The sequence below is a fragment of the Bombus affinis genome, chromosome 16 (genome assembly GCF_024516045.1).
Source record: "Bombus affinis isolate iyBomAffi1 chromosome 16, iyBomAffi1.2, whole genome shotgun sequence".
Classification (NCBI taxonomy): Eukaryota; Metazoa; Arthropoda; class Insecta; order Hymenoptera; family Apidae; genus Bombus; species Bombus affinis.
In genome coordinates this window covers 6,069,857-6,090,639 of record NC_066359.1, presented here as the reverse complement: position 1 = coordinate 6,090,639, position 20,783 = coordinate 6,069,857, and the positions used below count along the sequence as shown (strand labels likewise).

The following is a 20,783-nucleotide window of genomic DNA, read 5'->3' as shown; positions in this document are numbered from 1 at the left end:
CAATTGATATGAAAAATGAAGAAGAAGGACCCAAACCCAACATAAATCAATTTTTAACACCTTTGCTCATTATTAAAGAGGATAAAGAGATGGGAGAGTATGGAAGATGAAGAAAGGGAATTTTGTAGAAAATTATTGAAATGCAATTAAATGTTTCAATGAATTCTTCTCTTCTCTTCTTCTCTGAGATTGAATATCCTTGTAGAATGAAATATTGTATTTTTTACTGGTAATGGACTTAATGATGACGACCTTCACTCTAGAATGAGGAAGAAATTAATTGGAAAGTAGCAAGAAGTATTTCTTCCATTTGAAGACTGAATTATGAAATTTCTTCTGGAGTGGAGCCAATCAAAAAGCTGAAGAAACAAGGAAATGCCGGGAATATTGCAAAATAATTCACAATCTTGCGAAGAATGTTAAACAGCCTTCTCTCATCAGCATCGTCGCTCATTTAAATTTGCCAACTGAAGAAAGAGCTGGCTTGCACCATTGTCTCAAGCAAGTTATTGTTTAATGTTCACTGTCACAGCCAAAATGACGTAAGTCCTTTTTAAATCAAGGATTGCAAGTACTATGCAAATTGCATGAAACATACAGCTGGAAGTTGATTTAACAAAGTTGTGAAAAAGAAATCTACAGAAGAATACTGAAAGAAGCAATTTCAAAAATATAAAACTTCTAATAATTGTTTAATTAAACATTCAATCTTATACTTGTTAGAAAATCAGTATAGCAATACTCTTCTTCATCTCAATAATAGTTACCACATCACTCTTCTCTTACAAGGTAGAGGATATGAGGAAACAATCAAGTAGAGCATATAAAAATTTTCACAGATCATATGTTCCTTAAAGGAAGTTGTTGCCATAACTACCGACAATAAAGATTCTTTCAGTATCCATGAATCAATCAAGACTCTCATATCTAAGGTTTATGGATCTTGTTGCATAAAACAGCCACGATCTTAGATGCTTAGTGTGAAAGAGTTTCCTGAGTTTCGATAAGAGTAAATTTATCTCAAAGAAGAAAATAAGATGTAGATATGATATACTCAAAGAATAGAACATTGTGACATGAAGTATCCGTGAAACTAACAATAGTTTGAATTCTATTAGTCACGCAATGTTGCACTTTCTATCACACTTCATTAGATCATGTAATTATAACGCAATTTAGGATCAAATTATCATAGAAAATTGAAACATATTATATTGAAACTTCCTTTCAGATTAATTCAATTGTCAAGCATGTTCATTCATAAATAATTTTGCTTGTAAACTGGTATTAAGTTTACGTAGTTTCTTTTATTACTTTCTTCCTCTTTAGAAAATAAAATTCTTTGTTAATTAAAAATTCTTTGTTTTATCTATGAATTATATACTGAATATTATATGTACATTATTTCCAATTTTCCAAATTCACATTTTTTCCTTAATATTCCACGAATAATATATTCTCATACTCTTTCAATATTTTAAAGATCCTTATTTTAGTTTTTTTATTTTGTCTGCTGAAACTTGGCTTAGAATTTTCTCTTTTATTTTATTTTATTTTTACAGATTCCAACCATGTATTATTGAAATACTCAACCACGAATTTCTTTGATTATATTCAATCATTATCAAAATCTCTTCACAGATATAGAATTCGATTCAGGCTCGATTCTTATTTTCTCTAACCATTCCTAGCACCTAAGAAGGGCTGTGTATCGATAAATCAATTACGTCGCGTGATTCATCTCTTCTGATTAATCGAAGATCACGCGGGATACTTGCGATAATTTGTTAAAGCTTCACCCTCTCTCTACAGCTCTATTGAGATTTATGTACGCTTCATCGGTTGAAATGCTGTAAATAATTATAATAATTAGACTATTGAATCGCTTCTTAATGACATTAAGAAATTTATGCAACTTCGGAAGAAAATAATGTCATTTGAGGGATAGGTAATTATTAAGTATTTTAATCGTACACATATAGTAAAAGTGTTAAAAATGCAAATCTCTTCATACAAATATTTATGATTTTAAATAACGTGTATCCAATATTTCCTTGTGATAGTTATTATTTAATGTAACAGAAACCAAATGTTATTTAATGGATTTTAGAAAAAAGAAGATCAAACAGCAATAAAATTGTCTTCAATACCGTGCAGGTTAGAGGTCGCCATATTAAGTCCTGCACTCTCTGAACAAGTAGCATTCAACATCTCTTCATTATGATCTTGATTAAAAAGATTTAAAGGTATTAAGCTTTCATAATTTTATATTAAAAGATTAATAAATTATACAAGTATATAAGGTTTATTAATATAGGTTGGAATTCTTTCTTAACAAGTACTCACCTGAAGGTAAAACATGTTGTGAAGAGAACTAAAGGCTCGAAAGTACCGAGCTTAAATCACGTACACCGCTTTTTTTTCAAAAGAACACTGTAGAAAGACATAGCATATCAATCCTTTATGAAAGCACCATGAATTTTGGAAAATTTTAATTATTCCTTTGCACTATCCCTCTCGTGAGAACACTGAGATTATTTACTCTATGCAATCGACTCGAAGAGACTTGAAGAAGATGCGATTAATGTTACTGGCAGCACAATTTATTCAACATTTTTATTTCACAATTTAATACTGAAGAAGGAAAGTTTAGAATTATTGCAACCTACTCACAATTTCAAACAGAACAAATATGGTTATTTTGACCCCTTACTTTTTCTTTTTCGTTAGGGCCTTTTTATTTTTATTTTCCTACTTACAATTTATAATTTATTTAAATAATGATATTTCTTATCAATTTTGATATCATCAGTCTTAAAAATCTTGATGTTCTTGACAAATCTGGTTTCGTTAAATTATCATATTTTTGTAGGGTCATTTGTTTTATGATCTTTAATAAATATTTTATATTTTCTACATGCATGTTCAGATTGATTCCGAACTTTATGAATATAATTAAAGCAACTGCATCTAATCACTGTACTAATGAAATTTCAAACAATTTTCTGTAATATACATTATATTTTAATAAAAGCGTTCTATGATAAATATTCAATGTATTTAAACTTTAAGAAACTATTTTACAATAAAAATTGAATAAGGTATCGCAAGTGCCAGAAATTTAGACAGAATTTTTACAACAAAATCTGTCATGTACCAAAATGTATTTCGTTATTATTATGCGTTTCTCGATAAGGGCAAAGCTGACGTTAAAATACTGCTTGTTAAATTCTTAAAGACTCATTAGCCGATTGCAGGATGTCAAGAGCAAACACAGGAGAGGGATATTGAAAATACCAAACCATTGTGTCGACTTGAAGGTCTTAAGTATAAAAGGGTAGAGAGATTATAGCTTTCAACAGACTTTGTTTAGAATGGAAGCATAAATTATCGTGTTTCTATGAAAACGTGTGCTTTGTAGCGTTAAAGGGTTGAATAGACCTCGACGACATTTCACGGTTAACCACACCCTGAGACTTCGCTACAATTCTTCATATTCATCGCATGCATGTACACCACTCCCTACTTGAGAACTTTAGTTTGAAACCTTCGTTGCGTGTTTCCTGCAGTATAGATCGAAGAAATATCTGTCTGTCTGCATATTCCTCAGTTTACTTCACTTGAAACAAAAATTATGTTCTGAGAGTTGCCATTAATTTAGGAGTTGGAGAATCGAAAGAATTGAAACCTTCAATTTAGGAATTAGAGACAATTTTTCTAATTCAAAAGTGAAGAAATTAAAATTCTATAATTTATAGATAAGAGAATTAAATTAATCCAAATTCTCTAGTTTAAAGATTAGAAAATTGAAAGAATGAACATTCTTTAACTTAGGGATAAAAGAATTTAAATGATTAAAATTTCATAATTTAGAAGTGAGAGAATTAAAAGATATAAAATTCTTCAATTTAGAAATCAAGAGGATTCAGAGGATGAAAAATCTCAATTAAAAAATCTGGCTGATTAGTATAAAAAAATATTTCGTAGCAATTAAATTTGAAACTTAAGTATTTTTTTTTTTTAAATTAGAAAATTAGATCTCTATTAATTAGCAAGTTTATTTCTTCTGGTATATTTCTATAAATTCATCTACGTATTTTAAAATATATCTAAGAATAAATAGAACTAGATAAACATTGCACGAATTAAAAAATCATAATTGCGTTGGTCATATGTGACCCGAACACAATGCTAAGCTGTTTCAGAAAAATTCAGATATATCCTAAGACAAGGGGGATATATATAATATCCTCATAAAGAAATATTAAAAAATAATTCAGTAAAACTCTAAGTTCACACTATAATTACACTACTATATCCATAAAATCCTTTTTTCAGCCACCAAGCAGCAAAACTACCTTCTGCAGCTTTAACAGTTCAAAAAGATCACAGAAGGTGTTCGTAACAGAATTTTCTCCACACAATATCACTTGACGAAAAAATCAGATCTCTGGTCCCATGCATAAATATGAGGATTAATAAAGCACCGTGGTCATCATGGAGATGGTTGGATCGATGAAATATCACCGAGGTCTGGCGAGGTTTTGTTGCAACTATTGTACTGGAGCCGCCCTTACGAATTCACAAAATTACTATTCCAACGGGGCACGTGTCTCGTTATACTATCGATATCGATGCACTCCGGCACGGCTGTGAATAAAGTCAGTACGTAACTGGCCGGCATGCTGGCAGGTTGGGTTTATATAGCGTGGGTCTAATAAGATGATACTTGAACGCGTGTTGGGACCGGGGCCCCAGAAGATCAGAAAGAGGGGACCGTTGATGAGCGTTGCCTTGTTTCGCCTTACCTTGCCTCACCTTGCCTTAGAACCTTGCCATCGTCGACCCGGGGAACGCGAATCCTGCACCACCTTCTTCCTTCATCAGACAACACGTCACTTCCCCCTTCGTCTCTTCATTCATCAATTTATCTTTTAGCTCTCAGATTGTTTCTTATGTATAATAACATTCAAACAAGATTTTTTATTTTTAATAGATTGGCAGTAGCGGTTAGTTTCTTTGTTGTTTGTTATTATAGAATATAGTATTTGCTACTATAGGTTTTAGGTTTGCTGCTATCACATAGTTGAAGGACACTTTCTGATAGATTGAAAATTAGGATTGTTTCAGAGTTTTAGATTGATAGCTTCTTTATAGTTTGATGTTATGATGTGTAGTGTTAGTTATTTTATTATTGTAGGATCCAGATTTGCTATTATTACAGTATATGTTTTCATAGATTGCAAAATAGGATTGGTTCAGAATTTTGGATGTTAATTCCATTATAGGGTTTGGTATCACAGGTTGTAATTTTGTTGAAGCATAGACTGATTAAAATTTTTGCTTTTAGGTTTGCTATTTTAGTATTTTCCATCATTCTTCAAACTCGGTTTGATATCAAGAGTTGAGTAGAAAATGGCACAAATGCATCTTCTTGCAGTCTTACATTTTTCTGAATATATATTGATTGATATACATATTATTCATCTCAATTTTAAACATTGAATATTTTGATCAATTCACTCTTTCTTAGAAGAATTTTCTTATGACGTTCTATGATGTTCAAAGTACAATGATCTACTGGAAACAACAAACTTCCATTATTCATAACAACTTCCACTACAAGAGAAGTTCAAAATACTTCAATGTGATGATCCAACCTCTCCTGTTCCAGACACCTATGAAATATCAAATTCTTTCCGATTCGAAGCACGATGTAATCGATGGAATGACTTCTTCATGCTGCACCTTCGAGGCTAGAAGTCAACGCGCGCCTCGAAAGATCATTTGGATCGCATTGATCCGGATTAGCCTTCCCACGATGCGGCTAAGTGCAGTCACAGATTTGTCGTACACTCTCATCAGCTTCTAACACTTCCTTCTCTTCTTTTATTTTTTAATCAAATCCTCAAATCTATGGTGCAGAGATTTTGATTCTTCTCATTGATTATTTAACGTAGTATCTTTGACGTTATGCACCCTTTCGACTGGTTCTTTGTATTACTGGCTTCTGTAAATGATGAAAGTCTATACGATTATACTTATGATGGTAATAAATTAATTAATAATGAGAAATATGGTACAGTTGATTGATAGTGAAGATATTTTTGAGTTGTTGGTGTTGAAGAACCTCCAAGTCTAATGTTCGAATATTTATTACTGAAGAATATAGAGTATATTATAATTTGGGAAAGTAAATTAATTGAGATGAGATATTGGTTGCTATTGAAGATAATTGTTCAATTGTTATTAAAGATATACAAGGCTGATTGTGAGATTTGAAGATATAATATTAAAGAATATAGACTATGGTCTATTAGTAATACTAGAAAGTATAGAAAGTATTGGGTTGGCAACTAAGTTATACAATACCAATATATTAATGATATAAAGGGATATAAAAAATAAGAGATGAAGTATATCAATGCATTTGCAATAAAAGTAGTATAATGATAAAAAAAATGAAAAATTTTCTTCTATATCTTCCCTAACCTGACTTGGTGTACAAATATAGCCTGATATAGCACTTAGAGCCATCCTAGCACAATATGAAGAGCACAAAGCAAAAATAATGCAGATGATAATATTTAATATTCTTTTTAATTTTCGAAAATTGTGAATGAAACTAAGCTGTAATAATAAATACCATTTATTATTACATCAATACAAGGGTATTTTTTCTATGAATTTCTAAATCTTTATGAACACTAGACTGTGGTCATTTATTCTTAACATTCCAAATTAATTGTTCTCTCTTCAATTGCAGATGGAAAAATTAGCATTCTATAAGGAGTAGGAAGAATCTATTGTCGCAAATCTCCTGGCACATCCAAGGTGCACGGATTCAAGAGGCAAACGGAGAAAGGCACGCGCGGGTACGCACGCTCGGAATTGCTCAGCGAGCAATCCACCTTCTGCCCAGCCTTACATGCATCCAACAACCGCGAGCAAGACCAGGTCAGGGCAGAGCACGAAGTTACTTCAACCCTTTCACGGCCGAGGAGATGCCTCGGTTCGCGTTTGCATCGTGACAGCGTTTCCAATCTGACCAAATCTTCTTTCTCATTTTGGTAATATTTACTTCGAATCCTAATTATCTTCTGAAGATACAAACTTTGGATCCTAATTCGTTTCCAATGATTCTGAAAACACAGAATATTGTTTAATATTGGATAGTTTCCTAATTATTGTCATAATGGGGTCCATATTGTTTCACTTATGTCTTCAGATTTTAATTTTGATGATACTTGTTCAGAATCCTAATTATCTTCTAATGATATTGGTTTTAATTTCTGACTCTTGGTAATTTAATGATTCTAAAACAGAGGAAATTGTTTAATATTGGATAGCTTCTTAATTATTATTATAACAAGATCTATGTTCTCCTCATCAAAGGAAGACAATATCCATACTCGGCAGAAATCCATAATTTTTATGAAAAATTATGAATTGATCATTCTGACTATTCTGATAATTCATTTAACCTTTTTTTATGTGGCGCGAAAGCAAAGATAATGAGGCACATATTGAACTCTATAAATTATATAAATAACTGCACAGGAGGAATATTTCAACGCCCACTACAGAGGCAGAGACACGGATTTTGCGTCATTCTAATGGACACATTCGTGTCGAAGACATTATGGTATGTTCATTGATGAATTTCTTTCTGAATCACGACAGTAGGCGTAACCACTACTCGTAATCATCTGATAATTCGTGCAACGGCATTCTAACACCAGTTTCACAAGAGATAGATGCAACCTACTCGAGATGGATGTGCTCCTCCTGAGTAAAGACCCAGCCAGTGCTTGTATTTCGCAACTTTTTTCGCACCACTTCCCACGATCAACGGCGCGTAACTTCTTTCATATACTCTATACCCGATAATAAAAGAAGATGGTCTAGATCGATGATCTATGATACATCACTGATGTCTACATCATTAGCATCGCAATCTTCTAAATATTATTTTACAGAGAATTCTAGAAATATTTTATGACGACGGTGGCACAGATTATAGATCAATGATCTATATGATCTATGATACATTACTGGTGTCTGTGTGCCATTATTGACGTTCAAATTTTTTAAATATAATATACAAAATTATACAAAATTGTAGAAATGTTTAATGGTGAACCAAGATGACCTAGATTCTAGATAGATGACTTTTAGGATCTATGATGAATTATTGATGTCTGTATCATTAATATTGGGATTCTATTAATGTCATTTTCTAGAATTGCAGAAATGTCTAATAATTCATGAAGATGTTTCACACTCTAATAGGTGGATTATATTTAGAACTTATGATATATTATTTATATATTAATTTAATATTATGATGGCCACTGACGTGACATTAGTCCCAAGTGACTGTTATTTATTAGTACAGAATACACATTTATTACTGATTATGGAGAAGTGGTACGGGTATAAAAGTGACATTTTTGTTTCGAACAAGATATAACAGAAATTAAAAGACCATTCTGCTTTTAATTGATAACATTGAAAAGCTTAGCTATCAAGCTGTAACCATATATAGTGCCACTAAACCTCTCTCCATATTTACAATAATGAGCTGAAATTATACGCCAGTGTACATGTATGGATGGTGTTGCAAAATAAAAAATATTATCGCCATGAGTAGACCATTCGTCTTTGAAATATTTGCAATGTCCCTTTCATACCACCTCACCCTATTACTCCCATCCTTTTACCTTTCAAATATTCGAAAGTATCAGATTTCAAAAATTCCTAGAACTATATAATTTAGAATTCTTACAAACATAATAAAAATCATGTTTTAATGTCAATGATCTTTTACAAATTATATGCATAAGGACTAAAGATTTTCCTACGTCCTTTATCTTCATGTCCATGGAGAGTCGAAGAATAATTTTCATATCAAATTTTTACGTTTTACTTTCTTCAGGGAGAAAGCGATCGAACGAAATTCCAAAGTGTAATGTCAAGCGTAAACTTATGAAACGCGAAGCTGAAATGGTCTCAGCGGACAATCGTCAAATTTATTTTTATTGCATCGGGGCCTGTAACATCCGCGGTAGAAGAAAAACATGGTGGCGCCAGTGTACCACCTGTTGCGTAATCACGTGATCCACCGGCCGCCTTAAAAGTGGAAAACTTTTTAAGATTCCACGATCGTAAAGCGAACTAATTGCTCGGCGCTGATGATGGTCGCCGACTCATGAGAAAGTTTTCTCTTCCAGCTTAATTTTTCCACGGACATCAAGGCTACCACGCTCGCTTACTAATCGCCCCACCCTTCGTTTGATGGGAAAGAGCAAATTATTTTCTAGTAGTCTCCTGTCGATCGTCTCACTTTAACTCTTTGCAACTTGGAGGTTAGGATACGTTTTAACAAAATGTTAGTCTCTACATTTTTAATAATATTTTAAAGATATTCCAGGAATTTAAAACCTAGGTATGACTGATAATCGAAAGATTATAGTTATATATACTTAAAATGTATTATTTTATTATGTTTCTCTATTCGAGACATTGAAGTAAATTCTCATGGATAGGAAAAGGAGTAGAACCTGAAATTAAAAAAGAAATTATCAAGGAAACAAAATTCAGTCAGAACATTGTTGAGCTGCCTTTGAAGCAACGCATCTTGGCAATAGTATATCTTCATATGGTAGCATTGGTAGCATCATTCCTGACGAGTATTTTGATGAGAAACTAGCACCTGTTCAACAGTAATTGGCGGATTCCTCGCGTAACACCGATGTTTCATCAAATTTACCGCACGTCAGGGCAATTCGATGCGGTAGTTGCAACCATAACTACTTATATCGCTGATTACTTTGATCTTCTACTGTTTAACCAATAGACACTCCCACGGTGGAAATTTATTTCCAACCTAATTACGAGTTAAGAGACTCCAAGTTTCTGCGAAGAACATATACAGTAGAATTTCATTTATTGGAAAGAAATCTTAATTAGTGTCCAATTAAATAAATTCCTGTCTAGTGAATCCACTTATCTGAAAGCAAACTCTTATTATATAAAATTTAGTTATTGAATAATTAAATTTACTTGAAATTCAAGTCAACAATTGAATTGGAATACTCAACGATTTAGGCACCTCCTCTGTTTCATCTAACAGATCACGAATCTTGTCTACATCTATTTTAGGTAGCCACAGGGATCATAAAGTACCTTCAGGTTACTAAAGTTATTATATATTATATTTATTTAAGTTAACTATTGCTGTATTCCTTTCATGAAACTCGTAGAGAACTTACATACTCTTTACCTCTCAATGGATTTATATTTATACAAAATCTGAACTGAAATTTGGTATTGAAGGAGAACAAAAATAATTGAACAAACAGATATGATACATAATACATAAGAAAAATAATTATAGCTACTTAAAATTAACATTCCAATTGGTTAGAAATGAACAACACGTAGATAGAGAGATAGTGGATGATGAAGTGGATGCATGTACACGGGAGTCTCAAGAGAGAGAGAGGATTGTCTCACTCCTGTCACTTTAGCGATTAACGTTGCACGTTAGACGTTTTACAAGACACGGTCAGACTATTAACGAACGCTTTAATAACGTTTAATAACGCGGTGTGTAATGCTCACACGGAGATATTATTTTCAAATGTTGCAATTCCATGATACCATCCTTTCAATAAACTACAGTCTCTATCATGAAACTGATAATTCAGGTAACCTTTATTTTTCATTTTCCTATTAATATGTAAATTAAAATTTCTCAAATTCCTTCCCAATCAATGCTGTTAGCATTCAGATAGAATGTTATTCTACCTGAATAATTTTATTTTTACTAGTTCTACTATAGTGATTAAATTGTTAGGTGACTTCTAATGAACTGTGTCTAAACTTGGAATTGGTATATTTAGATGTCTGATTGAATCTATAATTACTTTATGATTGAAATCTAATCCAAACATAATCCAAATCTAATCCAAAGCTAATTCAAATGTAAACTTAATACAAACTTGATAGAGATATAATTTAAGCTCAATCCAAACCTAACTCTAACCCAAATTTTTCTTTTTAAACCTTCCATTAATATTTAAATTACAATTTATTAAATTTTTTCCTAACTAATGCTACATAGGATGTACTTTGTCTGGATAATTGAATCTTTATTGTTTTCATTACAATGATTGAATCTTTCGAGCTAGTGAAGTGTGTCTGAACTTGGAATTGGCATGTTCAGCATAACATTTAATATATGTATGTCGACCCTTGTCAGGGAGTTTAAGAGGCCATGAAAGATTGGAATTGTATGTAGGAGTCAGTATTGACGTGGATGATCTTTTTACGCCCTTCTCAGGATTACTCTTGACATGATTTCCAGATCTGATTCACTATCTTCATATTAGAATCATTTCTTCTTTTTATTACATTGTAATATATGAAGTTAAAGTTTACAAATAAAATATTTCTGAAATTAATTTCTTCCATCTTCAGACTAGCTTATTGCATGATATAAGAACAAGTTTAACTAAATTCTAGTAAGAACCAGTTTAAGAAAATTTCTACTGAGTATATTGCCTCTCTACTATAATCAGCTCCTATAGAAACTCATACTATTCGATATAATCAACTAACATTGTCCAAACCACCACTAAAACTGAAAACTGCAACAGTTAAAAAAAGTATTTGTATACACCCTTATTTTCTAGTGAAGCATTTTTTATCAGGTCTAGTATTTCATTTCCACAGCATCAAATTTTTGTAGTCCTGTGAAAACACTGCCAAATAACGCAAAATCTAATACCGTTACACCAAATTAGCTAGTATACTAATATGTAGTAGCTAATATATATAAATACTATAAGTAGATTGTTGATTTTTACGTAGTTACAGGAAATTTGCAGGTGCAAAAATACATGGAATACTTATGTTGTGCAAAATCGTATGAAATATCTAAAGTACAGTAGTCTATATAGCATTTAGTGAATCAAACAATTTTACACCTGAATTATTTTTAATTATAATCATAGAAATATAGCGATTAGCTGGCTGCAATAAATACAACGCTATACAAATGCTTTTTGCAGTCACTGTATGACAAATTTGGTGGTCGAGGTTCTTAAGTGGTTCGTAACACGGGAATGGACGGGAAGAGACGGTGTGATGGAGCACCCAGATTCTTGGCAAGCAGTAGGTCATCTGCGACTAGAACGAAGAGTTTTCACTTTCATCGTGACCGAGGGAATGCCTACTTACTTAGATGCGCAACAGACAAAGGCGTCACGGCGCGAAGAAGCCGGCTAACTATGACACGCAACTTCGACAGAGGATCGGATATTCATAACCTTCCATTGAATTCGCGCACTCGTGCGAACTCTACGTTCCACTTGGCCTATTCCTCTCGCCACCTTGATGTGAAAATGCAACCAACATCCATGAGATTTGACCGTTACATCTGGTCGCTGGAACGCCTAATACTCATGGTCATAATTCATCAGACACGTTTGGAAATCTGGTTTCCCTTTGATGCGTTTATATGGTCAGAGCTGAATGATGGCGAACAGAAGGATGTAGCTATTTATAGGAAATGTCTTCAGTGAAAAATTGCTTTATATATGGTATGGTGTATAGTGGTTGGAAATAAAGTGATGGTAGGTTTAATGGCGTTGTTTGATTAAATCAATGTTATGGAGAATATTGAGGATTTTCAAAGCTTTGGAGGTCAGAATTTTAGGGATTCAAACGTCGAAACTCAAAATTTTAGAGAGCTAGCTATAATATCAGGAAATTCAATTTCGAAACTCTGTATTTTGGGAAATGTTAGCTAATAGTCATATCGCGCTAGTGTCGCGTCACAGCTCGTTATGAGCTTAATTAGGGTAATGATGGGTAGATAGTAATTATCATAATGATACTAGCAAATTATTTTCTAACTCAGGATTTCTCGATTTTAGATCTTCTCAAGAAGATTTCGTCAATTTTACACTTTCAAGTTCTACATTTAACAGATATTTCAATTTCAGGAATGCTGATTGTATATTAAAAGGTATCCATTACCGATGTAATGGCAAGTACTATGAGATTTACTACATTCTGTAATGATGCTGTCTAATGATGATCTTAAACAAGCGTGTCCCCGTTTCAACATGGTACACCATGAAAATCACCAGTTTCCTTTTTCATACACGATAATCAAGTGGGTATTTTGACATTGACATTTAACCATTAATGATGTAACTGTTAACTTTTCAGACTAATGCATCACATAATTTATACAACTTCCATTGGATAAGTTAATCACTTTTTATAATAATTTGTAAAATATGTTATATATTGCATCCTATATTCTTATAATAATATGTTGTACACGATAAAAACCTAACACTATAAATTTAATCTTTGAAATTTCTACAATACAAATCTCCATGCCGCAAAATTTTGTGGAATCCAAAGGTCCTCTAAATCTCAAAACTTTGTATCTATTCCGTTACTATCTATTCTGTTATTCAATTGATACCTCTATTCAAATACCCACAACATAAATAGTATTTAAACGTCAATTAGAACAAGAAAATGAACGCAATCTTTCTTCTGAATCTGCTCGACTGTTTCATCATTGGCTCCTGTACAGTTCCTCTCTTATTCTCCTGGCCAAATCCGTGAAATGAGCCCACAAGGGTTTTCCAAGCGTAGCAACAGCTCACGTGGAGCATCTCAACAACCTTAACAACCTTAGCACTCCTTTTTCTTTCTGACATCTCATATAATAGGACATCTTCATCACGCAACTTCTCGCGCGCCCGTTTGCACTTCTGTTTTCTAACTTACCTTCTTCTCCTTCTTCTTCTTCTTCTTCTTCACGACTTGGATCATTCGAAAACGTTCCTGACATTTCGGTCGTCACAACCTTCCAGTCTCACCACCCAAGATTGTGGTTCGTAGCTTGCGTGACCTGTCTTATGTAAGTGGCTGATCCAAATCTTGAAACGAACCGGGACGCTGTTGGAGAGTAAATTAAAAGGCAAAGATTAGTTGCTCGAATTGAAATTATCATAGATGTAATAGTATTCTTTGCTTAAGTTAACATTAGGAAACTAGAGGCTTCGGGACTCGACATTTTCGAGAGCATCAGAGAACTCAATGCGTTAGAAACTGATATTTTAGGGAACTCAAAACTGTGAGATTTGAAAATTTAAGGAACTCTGAATGTTGGGAAAATTGAACCGTGGAATTCGAAATGCGAAGAGTTTGAAGCTTTGGAACTCGAGTTCTTAGAGAACTGAAACATTTGAAACTCAAAATCGTGCGAAACACGATACTCTGGAACTCGAAATTTCCGGGAAATTAAAATCACGAATTTCTGAAATTCAAATACTAAGAAACGCGAATTTTTCAATTCAAATTCAAACGTTTCGAACGAATTTTGGAATTCGCAAGGTTTGGGGACTCAAAAGTCTAAGATTTTGATTCCTGAGAAACTCAAAGCTTTGTAAATCGAATTTTAAGCCAAGTATCATCAATTAAAGCCACTTCCGTTTTCTCGTCACCACTATACTTTGCATTCGCATTCCGATCTTGTTCGTTAATAAAACGACGTCGCGTTGAACTTTTACTTCGCCTTAAACTTTAAGCACACCACGGTGCAACCGCGCATCGGCCTCTTTGTTTATTCTCATAAAAGAGGTGAACAGAGGAATGCTATTATAGTCCTCTGGGTTATCGTTAATCAGTCTTTTTTCAGGGTAATTAAATGACTTTAGTGCCTGTTTTCTTTTTAAGTTCACTCTCCTCTGCTATAACATTTCTTTTTCTTCCCTCTTTTCTTCAGAACACCACGGAGGAAGTAAATACACTTTTCTTCTAAAGAACGCTTGACCTCTTTACTGGCCATGCTTTTGATCAAGCTTTTAGCATAATTTCCCACAGACTTTCTACGCCTTATGTAAAAATGAAAATATTTAATACAGGGTGTTGAAACAGATTTTAGAATTTAACCCATTTTTTAGGTTGCCACGTTTTATTTGTTATTTCCTTTTAATCATATTGTGCAATTTCCAATATAATTTACATTCTTTTAAATTAACTTAGCATGTGGCTAAATTCACTTGTCAATGAACTAGATATTTATTATAAATTTTTACATTTGTATACGTTCATGCTTTGACAGCCTGTATGCAAAAATATGTGCTAAAAAATTTGTACAGAAGAGTTGCAAAGGAAGGATGATTATTGGTGAAAGAATTCGGGAATTCCACAGCCTTAAGATACTCTGCTCCATCAAATCCATGATTGCATAAGGTTCGAACGGTGATTGCCGTTTATACGATCAAGCAATTTATGAAATGACCATTTTTTACATATGCATATGTTTCTCGAATTTAACGAGTCTCTCAGGATACAAAACAATGAGAGTAAAATATGACCTAACTTATTATGCAATGATTTTCTCTTTCTTATTTTTAAACCCCTTTTTTTTATTACTATTTGTTACTTTCTTTTGTAACAATCAGTCAACCTTTCATATATCAACCTTTTTATTACTATTTGTTACTTTCTTTTGTAACAATCAATCAACCTTTTATATATAAATTAACCAACTTTCTCACTATTCTCCAGGTTTATGACTAAAATCATGTAGCAAAATAAATAAGAAGAAATGCTGATGGACAATCTGATAGTTTTGGACTGTTTCTTTAGTTTCTTCATAAATAAAAGTTGAAAACTGATCAGCTATGATTAATGGTTGAAATTAAGTCTGAACTATTATGTTATAAACAGTACTGCTTCTACAAGAAGTCAGAGAGAGCAAAAGTGAGGACATACTTTTACCAAAATCTCAAACCTCGTAACAAAGAATAGAAAGAAAATGTGGAGTAACACATATATATTTTTCTAAGCGTGAATTTTGTCAGTTACTGTATACCGGTTATCCGTCGTTGAAATAATCTCACCGACATTTCCAAGTTTGTAAAATCGGTGCTCGCGGATGCATCACGCGTCGTAGCGTCATCCTCGTCACTTTAATTGCTTTACGACACAAGCGAAGACGCATGTCAGCCAGCATCCGTGGATTTATGGTCGAACCGCGCGCAGACACGCGACAATTTATGCGAGGCAGAGATGAAACTGAATACGGGAACGAGTGTTCAACATTCCCTGTCTGCGGTCAGATTTATTAAACATTGAATTTCACTGCCCTGATAATAGCCATCGCAAAGAAACTATACTCCATTAATGATATACTTTATAATTAAGACGTGAGCTTTCTTCAGAACTGTAAATTGGAAAGAGTAAATGTCATATAAACATTAATTCTCAATATCATGCTTTCTTTAATTAAAAATTAGGTAACTTAAGATACATTTTTATGGGGCATCGAGGAATTCTGGTTAGAAAATTATCAAACGTGAACCTATGTCTGCAAACGTTACTTGAGCGGTTGTATAGATGTTAAAGAGCAATGAAATAATTCATTTCTTCACTGTATCACTGTATTTAGATTTGAATGCTGCTCTACGATTCAATTACATCACAAGCAACTGATATAATCAACAGTTTTCTTCTGTTTGTTCCGTCTAATCTCACAAAGGGTATATTGATACCATTGAAGCTAATTAAACATTTTTACCAGGGAAATTCTTCAATTGTTAAGTAGGTAGAGTGTCAAAGACTGGTCAGTTTTCTTCTATTTGTTCCATCTAAACTGAAAATGGAATCAGTGGAATTGAATCTAATCAAACACTTTTCCAGGGGCCCCATTGTTGAGCAGCAGGCACAGTTGCAGAGTCTGGTGGGTATCAAGGCAGAGCGGTTCACGTAACCTACGAAGAACTATCTCGGAGCATAGACTTTAAGATCGAGGAGGATGAAATGTCACGAATGTCTTGAACACAATGTGCTGCGAAGGAGAGGGAAGGACAACGGGGCAGAAGACGGCCGTCGAGGAGAGAAGAAGAGAAGAAGAGAAGAAGAGAAGAATGCTGGCATCCATTGAGGAGAGCATCGCGCTCGATCCAGAAGCGAGGTGTTAATGTCACGCACTTCGAAATCAGATGGAATCTAATTCAACGAACCTTGATCTTTACTGCCTCCTTTTCTTCTTTGACCTCGCGTGAAAGAACGTTTTCTTCGTTGGATAACAGTCAACTGTGTTAACCCTTTAGTTTCCACCAGAAAAGAGGTCGTGGAACCAGACGGAGTTAAGTTAAGGGAAACAGGAACTTTTAATCCTACAATCTCAGATTATGGCGCAATCTGCGACATTTTTGTAATTTCTCTTTACTTAAAATATTTCCTTCTTTTACAAATTGTAAATTTATCTTCTCCGCAAATCATTAATTTACTGAATACTAACGAGATTTTACTCAATATTGAATATTAAAAAAAAGTACTTACAACTGGTTCCAGTAGATCATAGATAAAAATTGAAATATTATAGCAACCGCATGCAGAGTTGGTTGTGAATTATTTGCAACTCAACGATATTAATTATAGTTTAATTACGGTGTATATAGGATATTTAAAAAACGAGGAATCTTCCTTGCGCTCAGTGTCTCACGATTCTAGAACATCTCATACAATGTGAAATAATTAGTATTAAGCTTACCTCAGATCTCTTTAGTGATCGCGAAAGGACAACAACGTGCTATGATTTTTCGTCGCTTGAAATTGATCCTCCGTAGTCGGGAAGAACGAACGTGGCGCTATTTTGAACGTGATTACCATACAATTGCAACTCAGTAAAGTGGTAGCTAAGACGATTGGAGACGTCAACCGAATGGGACAATTAGACGTTCTTTTATTCTTATGAAGTGGCGCGAGGAATGTGGTTTCATCTTTGCTCGGAGCTATAATAAGTTGTACACAGTGGCATCAATAAAAAGAAACAAACTGACATTTATCCATTCTACTGATTAAATCTGACCGACAAATTTTTTAATTTCAAATATAATATTTTGAAATCTTTTTAGTATAAAGTCATTCTAGATATTACAGATAACAAAAGCATTGTAATTTCTAAAGTAGAGTAGGTACCCTATATGTATGCAGTCTGAAAAAGATTGAAACAAAAATCTTCTTTGAAGAAATAGAATCTTCTACAGGGAACCTGACTTAACCACTTAAATATATCCACAGATATTCCGTAACTTCCTTTAAAGAAGTTCTAAAATTAGTACAGTCAAGTGATCTCTCGTTGTTGCACAAGTATAAATGTTCCTCTTCTTCTGTAACAGGTGTTAGAAGATCTTATAACATGGCGAATATTTCACAATGACTTTCTCCTTTTTATGATTACTGAAAGTGGGCCAAGGGTTCTTCCCTCAACCCCTGGTGATTTAAACATCTAGTTACATTAGGCACGTCTGTCATTATTTATAATTACATGAAAGAAGCATGTGTGATTAGTAATCACTGATTACAAAACATCCTAATATAGCGAGTAAAAAGTTCCTTTTAAACCATCCTGACAGTATTGGTTTGGTACTTTAGTGATTTCGTTATTCCAACGCAACTTTTCAAAAGGGAAATACAAAAAAGAAATTGTTCTCGATCTTCCAATTATGCAATCGTGATTACTGTAACCCTTGAAACGTAATGACGCGGAACGCACACTGTTTAAAAGTTGTGTAATTATAAATGAAGATGGTACAGACGATAATTAATTGACTGACTTTCTACGGTTTTGTACCGTGCTCCTGAGCCTTAATGATGTTATGACGCTTAATTGATTCCACAGAAAATACGTCTGCCCTTTGATCCACTGCGAAACATAAATCATTTCATGGTTATGTTTGACGCCATCTGGTTTTTATCCTATAGCGCAACGCTGTACGATAATGAATCGGCGCGAAATTTAATTTGATGTCGATTTGCAACATTGCACCTCGTTATTCTAATGATATTGCTATATTCCCCAATTTGTAGAATTCTTTAACATTAACCTTACCAGGCCTGGTCAAATGACCGGTTTCAAAATTTAATTTAAGATTGTATATTCATTGTTATTTCTTTTGGTCTTATTGTTTGATTAATCAAATTCTCAATTTTTCTTAATATAAGAATTTACATAAAGTTAGATGAATTTTGTCTATTGGACTTATTCAGGGTTGCATTCATACTTTTGCAGGTCCTAGGTGCAACATCAGTATGAGCTCAAGTTATGTTTTAAAGTTAAGCTTTAAGATGTGACCCTTAGAGAGTGGGATCATCCGGACTGCACCTAATACAGTTTTTGTACATGTACAAAGTCGCGAGTTAGATGAATTTTGTCTATTGGACTTATTCAGGGTTGCATTCATACTTTTGCAGGTCCTAGGTGCAACATCAGTATGAGCTCAAGTTATGTTTTAAAGTTAAGCTTTAAGATGTGACCCTTAGAGAGTGGGATCATCCGGACTGCACCTAATACAGTTTTTGTACATGTACAAAGTCGCGTTGCTTCACTTCTATTGTCATACAGGGAGTAGTAACACGGTAATGGAAGATATAGCCTTTTTGAGACACCATAGTTTTGCAATAGATCGAGTTATCACTGATGGGACCGAATGGTATATTAATAGCAGATATCTCATCGAAATTCGCCGGATGTCTTGTCGGCGTTCTTTGTTCCGGCCCTTTTTCATCCGTTTACAAAGCGATGGGAACAATTTGATATTTTTCATTCGGCTTTCATACGCGGCATATCCGTCACGGTATACCGGTTATAATCTCATTGTTGGCCTGTAAATTATGCCATTTCGTTTTTCAGCCTTTCTGCTCTCGCTCTAAGACCAAGATTCAATGATAGATCCTGTTAACGATACGTCCATTGGCACAGCGCCGGTCGTGATTACGAAAACTTTATACGCTGGGAAGAGAAGAAACCAGGATCGATAGCCTCTCGATTAATCGTTTCTACAGTGCTTCAGTAGTTGGTACAAATATTGGCAAATCCTCCAGAGAGCTGATGACCAGTAGTATTGTTGACTTTGCAGCACTGATTAATGGCAATATTAATCTAGCTATATTATTATATTATACGTACATATTGCAGAATTCTTTTTATAACACTTGAAAAGAGGTCTAATAATATATTTAATAATAAAGAAACGGTACACCATTATCTTTATTATCTAAGTTTCTTCAAAGTGTTACTACATTTCTTCACATACAGTAACATGATCTTCTTGATAATTAGTCGTAATATCTATAAAGCTTTAAAACGCTGTAAATGATCTTCTATAGAATGTTGACAATAATGTTATATAATTTATTATATCTTCTATATGACTTAAAAACAGACTTTTCCTTAGCCTTATGTCACGTTGCTTCACTTCCATTACCATACAATTCTGGCGTATTTATATGCATCGTGATGCTTAATTAACATTGTTATATGATACGTGGGAGATCGTGCAGGCCTCCAACGTGTCCATAACCTGTCCAAGATCCTGATTTCGCCGTCGACGTACGGAACACCACCAGTCCGATCGATTCTATTGATTTGCAACCTGATCGAGTGCGATGGAGCAATTACATCGAACAAGATGTACATACGCCTTCAGTCCCGTTACTTTTAACACTGTTCTGCATCGTCCAAAGAAATATGCCCCTTGTGGTAGCATAAAAATCACGCCTACGCGCGGCGAGGGGAAGTTATGGTTGATTTACTGACGTGGTTCAAAGAGGCTCGAGAACCAACGTACCAACGAACAGCAATTTGTAATTTGTAGTGGCGTTGATGACTCTCATTTGTGACGTGATTATGACCTGGTTGCTATTTCTTTCAGATTACATGGCCTTTTAGATGATGC

At 33.8% G+C, this 20,783-nt stretch overlaps 1 protein-coding gene across 4 annotated transcripts in view; it reads right to left on the bottom strand.

The window, feature by feature from the left end:
* LOC126925516 (pro-resilin-like) overlaps nt 1-20,783 on the bottom strand; it is a 31,872-nt gene that overhangs the window by 4,511 nt on the left and 6,578 nt on the right. For 3 of the 4 annotated variants that reach the window (XM_050741140.1, XM_050741144.1, XM_050741143.1), the window contains exons 3-5: nt 13,819-13,989; nt 4,809-6,007; nt 2,347-2,433 (exon numbers count right to left, since the gene is read on the bottom strand). In XM_050741140.1, coding sequence (XP_050597097.1) covers nt 2,347-2,361 — 15 coding nt within the window. In that variant the 5' untranslated portion in view covers nt 2,362-2,433; nt 4,809-6,007; nt 13,819-13,989. Of the gene's footprint in view, nt 1-2,346; nt 2,434-4,577; nt 4,703-4,808; nt 6,008-13,818; nt 13,990-20,783 lie in introns of those variants that run through there. The other variant, XM_050741141.1, reaches the window with a different exon arrangement.